The sequence below is a fragment of the Enhydra lutris genome, unplaced genomic scaffold (genome assembly GCF_002288905.1).
Source record: "Enhydra lutris kenyoni isolate GAN:26980312 unplaced genomic scaffold, ASM228890v2 scaffoldscaffold66, whole genome shotgun sequence".
NCBI classification, from domain to species: domain Eukaryota; kingdom Metazoa; phylum Chordata; class Mammalia; order Carnivora; family Mustelidae; genus Enhydra; species Enhydra lutris.
In genome coordinates this window covers 15,405,244-15,415,385 of record NW_019154150.1, presented here as the reverse complement: position 1 = coordinate 15,415,385, position 10,142 = coordinate 15,405,244, and the positions used below count along the sequence as shown (strand labels likewise).

The 10,142-nt window shown below is 41.8% G+C and overlaps 1 protein-coding gene across 1 annotated transcript; it reads left to right on the top strand.

Moving 5' to 3' along the window:
* Positions 1-851: 851 nt before the first annotated feature.
* LOC111159050 (HIG1 hypoxia inducible domain family member 1A) lies at positions 852-9,161 on the top strand. Its single transcript, XM_022521429.1, has 4 exons — positions 852-913; positions 4,876-4,990; positions 5,639-5,773; positions 6,696-9,161. Exons 2-4 carry the CDS (start codon positions 4,894-4,896, stop codon positions 6,743-6,745), a joined length of 282 nt encoding a protein of 93 aa, XP_022377137.1. The 5' UTR covers positions 852-913; positions 4,876-4,893; the 3' UTR covers positions 6,746-9,161.
* Positions 9,162-10,142: the final 981 nt, after the last annotated feature.

Here is a 10,142-nt window from a genome sequence, read left to right as displayed (position 1 = left end):
ATGTGTCTTAATTATGAGACAAAGGATTTTTCAAAATCCGGAGGCAGTGTCACAAAGTTCCTACCTGTGTGATACAGTATTGGCAATATGCCTCAATTCGCGGTTCTACTACGGGATTCTAATTTAGCCGCAACTCCCCGGTGGCACAGTCGTTGATGCTTCGCATCAATTCGCCATACAGACTGATTATGTCCTACGAACAAGTTAGGGGCTGTCTCCCGAAGTTCACCCTCACCAAGGGGCGCTGACACTTCTCAGAGAACCCCCCCCCCATTCAGCGTGAGGTCTCCTCTAGCGACCCCATGCTTGCGACTAATGGCTGCCCCTCACCACACTGTAAACCCCAGGAAAAGCTCCGCGAGAGGCCCGACAGCGCACGTTCGCGGCAGCACAGAACCACCAGGGGAACGGAACGGACGAGCGCTCCTTCGCCTCACCGCGGCCGGCGCCCGGGAAGACAGGGACGTCCTCCCCCGAGCCTCCCAAGGACTGGCTGCGGTCAAAACGCGTCAGGCCCGGCCCCGCCCCGCCCGCGCGCGGAACACAATGTTCGCGATGCTCGCCGCGGCTGCAGGAAAGGAAACGCGCGACAGAAATCTGAGGTTCCACCCGGCTGGGAGCCAGCTGCGCAGAAGAGCGCCCGCGGAAGCCCTGACGCTGAACTCTCAGGCAGGACGAGATCCCTACGTGAGAGCTGGAGACGCGGAGCCACCGCCCACGCGCGCCGCCCGGGCCAATCCGGGACCCGCCCTACCCACCGCGCACACGCACGCACCCACCCGGACCCTCGTCTGCCGGGCGCTGGCTTCTTATTGGCTAGGGCTTGGTGTGGGCGGGACGAGAAGAAGCCGGCTGGACGGCGAGCGTGGGTGAGAGCCAGAAACCGTTTGGAGCCTGAGTCCTGTCCCTGTAGGTACGTGAAGATTGAGGGAGTCCTGGGAGCGGAGGCTACGCGACCGTGGGGCGGGAAGAAGTGCGGCAGCGCTTGGCTGCGCCGAGCGCGCCTTGGGAGTGGTGGGGGCCGCGGGGCTGGAAGGAGGGGGGCGATGGCCGGGTTGAAGGGGGAAAGTAGAAATTGGCTGGTCTCGGGCCCGACCTCGTGGTTCAGGGAAATTTGGGGGGGGGGGGGTCTCACGGCCTGTCCGGTGAGGGGATGAAATAGAAGCTTGTGGAGTGAATCGTGGCCGAGAAGGAAGACTCGCGGAGGGGGCGGTAACGAGAGAGCCATGGTGGGGGCTGGGGCCGACCTCAGGGAGCCGGTAACGCGGATAGTTCCCGAAGCGGGGAGTCTTCCGGAGAGCCGGCCCGCGCGGTGAGTGAGGAGGGCTTGGGAGGGCGAGCGCTCCGGCCTTGGAGTCCAGACAAGGTCACGCGAGGAGACAGGGGGTGGGGCGGTTCGAAAGGTTGAGGGCGTAAAACCACACCACCCTACTCTTCTCCCGAACCGCGGGTTTCCTCCCACGCTGGGCGACCCACGCTGGGCGACCCTGTCCTACCCGGGGACGGTATGAAGGCCTTAGGCCCTGTAGGAAGCATCTGCATCTGCGACGGAATTTAAATTTCATCCTGAAAGCTAAGCCAGCCAGTGAGAGATGGGAAAACAGAGCGCGGGTTTAGATTGGGAGCCGCTGAAATGATTCGGCGGTGTTACTCGCCTTTCTCCCTTCCATCACGGGTGCGGGCTGCAGCTAGTTCCCTCTGTGGGGTAATCCCCACCGCAGGATTTATGCTTCCAGAAGCACGCAGGCACTTTCGAGTTTGACCGGTTTGGATGGAAAAGTTCAGACAGATCGAAGCGGCATCAGGCCCCAGCATGACACGCAAGTTTGAGTCCTGTATCCCAGGGCATCTGTTACTTCCTTGTGCCCCAGAATCAATCGAAGGGGGCCTCTTAAAATACGGATTCCTTGGGTCCCCTGCTCCATACCCCCTGAATCAGAATCTCCAGGGTGGGGCCTTTGCAGCCATTTTAAACAAGCTGACAGGTGACAGATGGAAAATCAGAATTTGAAGCCCTTGTTGTTACTAGTTCCTGTGACCAAATTGACAGGCTGTGAAGATCCTTCAGTCTGTTACATCACTTCACGCTGGACAGCTCATCCTCCCTGAGGTCTTTTCTAGGTTCCCATGCATTTGGAAAGGTCTGCAGTAGTATCTTACTAAGTTTAGGGAATATTTAGTGTTTTCAAACTGGCTTTGAATATCATCGATCATTGATGCCTCTTTTTGTACCTGTTCAACTTTTTGACAGAGATCTGGGTCGGTTGCAATGGTCAGGTGAGAAAATTAAAATAAAGAAAATTAAAATAAAAAATTAAAATAAAATAAAATTTATTAAAATAAATTTAATTAAAATTAAAATAAAATTAAAATAAAGGAAAATCTAGAAGTGGTGCGAGTGAAAAAGGTCTATTCAAAGCACAGTTGAAATTGGTGGGTGAGTTAAGTCACTAGGGAAGAAAGTTCCATTTAATTTTAGGCATGACTTGCATATTTTTTACAATTGAAAGAAAGAAATGCAGGCTTCTGTTAAGAAATGAATTTTAATCTTTTTCAGATTAAGTGTATTATCAGCGTCATAACATTGGTGCTTTGGCAATATATTGTCAGTTAGAAGAACTCTGAACTGTGTGTTAGGAGATCTGGGTTCTAATCCTTGCCGGCCAGAGATATATTCTTGGTGTTGAACAATTCATATAACCCCTTTCCTTCTGTAAAAATAGGCTATTGGCATGGATTAATCATCTGGTTATTATCAAATTATATGATTCTTAGTTACTGATCCTGGTACTTTTAAAAGTTAGCCATTTTCCATTTGTATGGCTGCAAATCATGAATGCTTAGGTCAGATGGTAATTAGGAAGAGAATTACCAAATTTTATATGCAAGGAGTGTTGTATACTATACTATACTATAAAAAATATATAGTATGTTAGGTAGAGAAATAGAATTTGAATTATAGTTTAATCTGTGGTGTGAGTGTTGGACTTTTTATATCCCTCTTTTGTCTTTAAGTGTGCCACAGGGTGTTCTCCATCAGAGACAGGTTATCTTTAGTCACTGAAAGCAAATAATGACCACATGGTTACCCCCACACCCTTATTCTTACTCTAAGGATTACTTTCTGAAAATCTGATCAGATGACCTACTCATACAAACTTTAGATTCTGTATCATAGGTGAGGACTGGAGATGAGTGGATTTTCTTTTCATGTATGTACAGGAAAGAGACTGCCATCCTTTGTCTTCCTGAAGGAGGGAGAAAAGACTTTTGCTCCACGGACCTGTTGAAAATTTTATTGATCCAGATGTGAGGGATTAGAGGAAAGACCACTGACTTTCTTGTTTTTAAAGATAATTCCTGGGGCACCTGGATGGCTCAGTGGGTTAAGCCTCTGCCTTCAGGTCAGGTCATGATCTCGGGGTCCTGGGATTAAGGATTTCTTTGTCAGATGATAGAATTGGATTCTTCCCAATGGGGATGGGGGCTCAGAAGGATGATTTCACTTTTCAAACTAAGCAGTACACCGCCCTCTAGAGTTGGCTTTTCTTTGAGGGTCTTACCTATGGCTCACACCCCCGCAATAGCAAAGTGTTGAATGAGAGTGGTTATTGAAGGGAGTATGATGCGTGATGCACATGAAAAAACCCAGAAGTGAAGGTAAGATGTTACATGGGTAGTGGGATGGGCAATTGACTTTTGAAGTTATTGTAACTGACACTAATCAGACTTGTACACTTAACATGTGTTTGACTCCCTTCTTTTATCTATGGGTAACATTTACAGGCAGTTTAAATCAGCTCAGTGAAGAGGGAAGTATATACATATTTATTTTGACTAAGGTGAAACTGACTTTGTTATTTTCTCATTGTGATGAAACACCTGTTAAATAGCTTCCTGTGTAAAAGGAGATGACTGAAAAAGGGAGAATGGAGTCTTTGGTCTCTATAAAAGAAGGTAGAGAGTCTTAAGAGGGAGGTCCAGGGAATGTAAGGTATGTAAAGGAAAGTCGAGCTGAAGCTTAGGAGACATTCATTCATTAAGAAGGTCCTGAGGATTGTTTTTTTGCTGCAATGATGTTAAAAATGATAACCCTAGGTTAAAAAAAAAAACAACCCAAAAGGCTATATTATGTTCAACTGAACATAAATTATGCTTAAAAAGAGGCATTTCTAACAATAGTATTTAAAATAAAAGCTTTATTTTTTTTAAGATTTTATTTATTTGAGAAAGCAAGACAAAAGTTATTTCAATTAAAAAAAATTTGGGGTGCCTGGGTGACTCAGTGGGTTAAAGCCTCTGCCTTCGGCTCAGGTCATGATCCTGGGGTCCTGGGATGGAGTCCCTCATCGGGCTCTCCGCTCAGCAGGGAGTCTGCTTCCTCCTCTCTCTCTCTGTCTGCCTCTCTGCCTACTTGTGATCTGTCTGTCAAATAAGTAAATAAAATCTTAAAAGAACAAAACAAAACTTTCACTGTTATCAGCAACGTGCTGCCAAAAAGGAATTGGTTGGGGTGCCCTGTAGCTCAGTCAATTAAGCATCTGACTCTTGATCTCAGCTCAGGTCTTGATCTCAGGGTTGTGAGTTCAAGCCCCACCTTGGGCTCCATGCTGGGTGTGGAGCCTACTTAAATATAAATAAATAAAAAGGAATTGGTTGTATGGGATGAACATCAAAACAATGGGGGGGGATAAATACAATTCTTCCTAAAGATAGCTACAGGTTAAAAATAGTTAATTTCTAAAAAATACTTTCTAAACTTCATGGACAACATACCAGGTTTTTAGGTGGAAAGTAGGAGCATTTTAAGTACATCCAGCCATTCAGTGTTCAAGATGCTTTTAATTGTAGAACTTCCTGGAAATTCTCTTTCAGGAGGATTCTTCAGCCACTATGTCAACTGGCACAGATGTTTCTCTTTCTTCATATGATGAAGATCAGGGATCTAAACTTATCCGAAAAGCTAGAGAGGCACCGTTTGTTCCCATTGGTAAGTTTGACTTTGATGTTCTAATAATCAGTTTGTTGAAAGCTATAAATCAGTAGAAGTGTGGTCAATTCATTCACCAGACACATCCTGAAAGCATTTGTTTTCATATATTTTGTTCCTATGTTGTTGAAATATGTAAGATTGCCTTGATACAACACTGTCTATAAAAATTCTTCTATGTGTCTTCAGCCTTCATTTATTGACTCTCATTTCAGTGAATGTGTTGGGGGACCCCATGACCACCCTCAGTCTCAGTGATTTGCTAGAAGGACTCAACAAGGCTCAATAAAAAAGCTTACCCTCACAGTTATGGTTTATTACAGTCTCTGCTATGTTAACTGATTCCTCTCAGGGAAGGAAATAGGACTGAGAGGAAGAGTTCCCTTGGCACTCTTAAAGCATCCTACTGTCTGCACAGCCCACAATTTGAAGATAATCTTAACTTCCTGAATCTGCTACTGTTTACTACCAATTATGGGTTTTGGATTTTAAGAGGGAAAATTAAAAACTCAATTTGTGTGTTAGTTAATTAATGGTTTCAATAGAACATCTTTGTAAAAATAGTAGAGGTTTACATTGATTGATAGTAAAGTCATCTTGCTTCCCTGACCCCATGTAATGACATACTTGTGACACTTTGTTTTACAGGAATGGCCGGGTTTGCAGCAATTGTTGCATATGGATTATATAAATTGAAGAGCAGGGGAAATACTAAAATGTCTGTTCACTTGATCCACATGCGTGTGGCAGCCCAAGGCTTTGTTGTGGGAGCAATGACTCTTGGTAGGTTCTTAGAGGAAATTTTCACGTTTCTAATTTGCATTAATAGATTTTATAAATCAAGGTAGGTACTTTTAGCTGACTTTGAAATAGTTTGAAATGTCACTTATATTTTTTGCATAAAAATTGTATTAATAAAGGTAGTTCAATTAGTGACACAGTTTTTACTGTCTGATACAGTAAATGTTTTATTTGTTTTACATGTTTTAAAGATAAAAAAAGGCCGTTCTGTCCATCATAGAACTTATAATTTTACTGGAGTCTAAATATGTAAATAGGGTTGGTAGTAAGAGCCATTATCTGGGAGAGACATATGACATATGACTATTATTTTATTGAATTTTTTTTTTTATTGAATTTTTGAAAGTGGAAAAATTTATTGGTTTTTTTAGAGCCCAAGGGGGTGAGACAGGTTGAGGGAGAGGGATAGAGAGAATCTCAGCAGCCTCCACATTCAATGGGGAGACCAACACGGGGCTTGATCTCAGGACCCTGAGATTATGCTTAAGCCAAAATCAAGAGTCAGATGCTGAACTGACTGGGTCATCCAGGTGCCCCAGAAAATGTTTTTTTAATGTAGGTATTATAGTCTTTTATTGGCTTTATAATTTTGTTGACTTTACTTACGTTACATGGCAAGAGTAACTCCTTTTAAAGTTGTAAGATAAATATTAATTGTTCTTTAAAACAAATATTTCAGTAGTCTGAAGTAGTCACACTAGCCTCGAGCTACTGGGAACCTATATAAAAAGAATTTCAGAAATTTAAATAAAGAAGGCAAGAGTATAAACAGCCTGGGATCTTGTTCCCCTTGTAAATATTCCATGCTAGCAAGGTGCTACTTTTAGCTATTTTATGAACTGTTTTCCGTTTTCTTAATATCATGGAAAATATTAAATGTTTAACTACTTTTTTTTTTCTTTAGGTATGGGGTATTCCATGTATAAGGAATTCTGGGCAAAGCCTAAACCTTAGAAGAAGAGAAGCTGTCTCGGTTTTGTTGGTGGTGTTTGCTTTAGTTAGGCATCTCATATTGAGTTTATATGTTTATGTTGAAAATGAATCATTTGAATGGGTCAAATAATACAGTAGTTTAAGTATTGGCTTCCTTTCTTGCAGGCTTGATTTGCCTGGTTACCAAATTACTAGTGACCAGTCAACTCGCTAGGTCATTCAGGGGAGTCACATTAGCACAAAAGAAGAAACATGTCACTTTTAAATGGACTGGACAGTGGTAAAATATGCTCCTCCTTAAACTCTTATGATAAAATCAGTTATAAAGAGGACAGTGTGCCAGTCCTGAAGTACTCCTAGTTGCTGATTTGATTCTAGTATCAAAACATGCTTTTGATGTTATGTAGGAATTCCATTTAATTTTTTTCTGCCTATTTTGCAGATTGATCAGGTACTTTAGTTTTTAGGACTGGTTGGCTCTTAATCCTTTCAGAACAGTGCATGGAATATAGTAAGCTTCCCCACAACCTAAAATACATTTATTTAAACCAAACCTAAAAAGCCGATAAAGAGCTGTTTAGAAGTAGTATTTATTTCAGAATCATACTTGTAAACATGAGAATAACCTAACTGTGGATCCCAGTTTAGTTTTTTTTGTAATTGCAGAGTTATATTTATGCTGCTGTGGTATTAGGATAATTTTTAAATGTTGAAATGTGTATTTTAAGTACTATGCAAAGATTAAGTGAAAAACACTTTTTTAAATGTATGAAGCTTGTTTATTTTCTCTGTAAGAATCATAAATGTTAACAAATTACCTATAGTTGAAGTGATTGATGATTTATTCGCAAGGTAGTTTGGTCAGACATAATACACAAACTTTGGTATACTCCAGAATGCTTTATTAAATTTGTGAAATTTTCTTGTCTAACCTAAATTTACATTCCATGGTGATAATATGGTAAATGTAGTGTTAGTAAAGAAGGTGAACATATCAATTGCCTTGTATTTATTTCAATTTGGAAAAAAATCAGTCATTCCTTAGTAAAACAAGGATTAAGTTCCAAGAAAAAAAGAGAATGTTGTGTACCTTTGGTAGGAACTATGGTTAAAGCATATTTATCAAACAGGAATAATCGTTAATATCTGTTGAGTATTTACTATGTGCCACACACTATTCTAAGTGCTTTTCATGTATAATGTCATTTAGATTTACTAACAGTCCTAAGAGGTAGGAATTATCCTTATTTGACAGAGGAGGAGACTGAGGCATGAGTGTAAATATCTAACCCAGGGTCACAAAGCTAGAGAGGGTTGTAGGTTTGGGACTAGAACCTGGGCAGTCAAATCATAGATGCCAACAGGTATTAGAAATGTTGGCCTTTATGAAATTGAGTGGCCATAGTTACCATAAATTAATAAAGTTAGGCAAGAGGTTACAGCATGGTCTTGACTCACCACTGACTCTTAAACTTGGATTAAATCCAAGTTTTCTCAATCTTAGGTATAAAATGAGAAGGTGAGCTAGGTAATTTCTACAGTCCTATATAGCTTATAGGTCATTATATGAGTCTGAAAAATGCTTTAAAAATAAAAACTATTACTAGGAACTATTTTCTCAGGTTCCAATAGACCTGATAGGAGATCCTGGTAGGCAGTCCTAGCAATTGTTTCACGAAGGATAAGCCTTCTGTAGAACAAATTTGGGAACAATTTTCAGAAAATTGTTCTAACAGATGAGTATATTACTGATTTGTTAAACCAAATAAATACTCATTTGAGAGAAGTTGGCCTGGGCCATTGCCAGAGGATAGGGCAAACAAAAGCAAAGTGTTGGAAGGGTACTGAGCATTATGTAATTAAAGGTGGGGTTGCTCATTCAAGGAAGAGAGTGGTAAATTAGCTGGATGAATAGATTGGCATCAGATAATGAAGTTCTTAAAAGTGGCTTAGGTGGGTGTGATATTACATGTTATTAAGTCAGTCCTGGGTTCACAGCTCTGCCACCTATTACCCAAGTCGTCTGTAAGATGGGGGCAATATTAGTGGCTGAGAGGGATGGTAAAATGCAGTGGTGACTGTAGGGATCTTAGCACAGCACCTGATGTGGAAGGAAACTCTACAAATGACTGCTACACCCGTCGGTACTGTGGTAAGCTTGGGAAAGTCCAGCAGGGAAGGCCGCCATTAAGTGATTATAGAAAGCCTGTTGAATGCTAGGGAGAGGTAGCAGCAATAACATCCAGCGTGGTGGGAGGGGGGGTGCGACACTTAACCCAGGTTTAGAATCAGAGATAGGTACCCCTCAGGAAGCAATGTTGTACCTTAAAGAGATGGTATGTTGATTTTCACTGAGAGTTTGATTCCTTGGCTTAATGTTTCTATGTTATTGGGGCATTGATGTGTGATTGCTTCCATGTCTCCTTTAGTACTTTTTTTTTAAGATTTTATTTATTTGACAGAGATCACAAGTAAGCAGAGAGGCAGGCAGAGAGAGAGAGAGGAAGGGAAGCAGGCTCCCTGCTGCGCAGAGAGCCTGATGCCGGGCTCGATCCCAGGACCCTGAGACCATGACCTGAGCCGAAGGCAGAGGCTTAACCCACTGAGCCACCCAGGCGCCCCTCTCCTTTAGTATCTTTGAGGCCATGATGATCCTTTTCATTCAGAGCACCTAGTATTAGTGCCTGTCTCATATAAATGTTCAATAAATATTTGTTTAATGGGAATAAATAGGTTTTGTTTTTTTACATTTGAGTCAGTCCCCGGAAGTTCCCTATTTTTGATGAGCAACAGTGACATCTGGTGGTAAGAGTTGGAACTGAAATCTTCAAAGTACACGGCTTCTCTGTCAGGATTTTGGAGTAGTGCATCAGTTAGGGCAACCCTCTTGCCTCACAGATGAGGAAATGCTACTTGGAGAGTTTCAGGAACTTGAAATTTAGGCTCTACCTCTATGTACATCTACAGCCCATCATAATATACCTATTAGGCCAGAACAAAGCTGAATGAATAAGGTATTTTAAAGTTCTCCTGTGTCAAATGATAGAATTGCCAATTACTATTTATATACCTGATCCTCTTTGAAATAAAGAATTTTCTTTTAGCAAGGTATACATTAGAAAATTTTTTCCCTAAATTTAGCAGTCATAATTGGTTCTAGTTTGGAGGTCAGTGTCCACATGATCCCTTCAGAGGAACTCAGTTAACAGGTCCTCTCTAGTATTCTGAGCTGCTTATAATGGTATTTGGTTTTTTCGTGTCTCCAGTGTAACTGAAGTGTCACAGACAAAAATTTCACAATGTGAGGAGGAGATGCCATCCTGCCTTTCATGGCTGTACCTAAACCCAGCCTGCACATAACTGTACTTACTATCTTCCCCACTGGTGCCCCTTCTTGGTTCACCCATCTCTGTCACTG

Excerpts from the sequence above, each read along its gene's own strand:
- LOC111159050 (XM_022521429.1), top strand. The coding sequence starts at position 4,894 with ATGTCAACTGGCACAGATGTTTCTCTTTCTTCATATGATGAAGATCAG. Across the intron at positions 4,991-5,638 it reads GGCACCGTTTGTTCCCATTG|GAATGGCCGGGTTTGCAGCA; the intron begins GTAAGTTTGACT and ends TTTGTTTTACAG. Across the intron at positions 5,774-6,695 it reads TGTGGGAGCAATGACTCTTG|GTATGGGGTATTCCATGTAT; the intron begins GTAGGTTCTTAG and ends TTTTTTCTTTAG.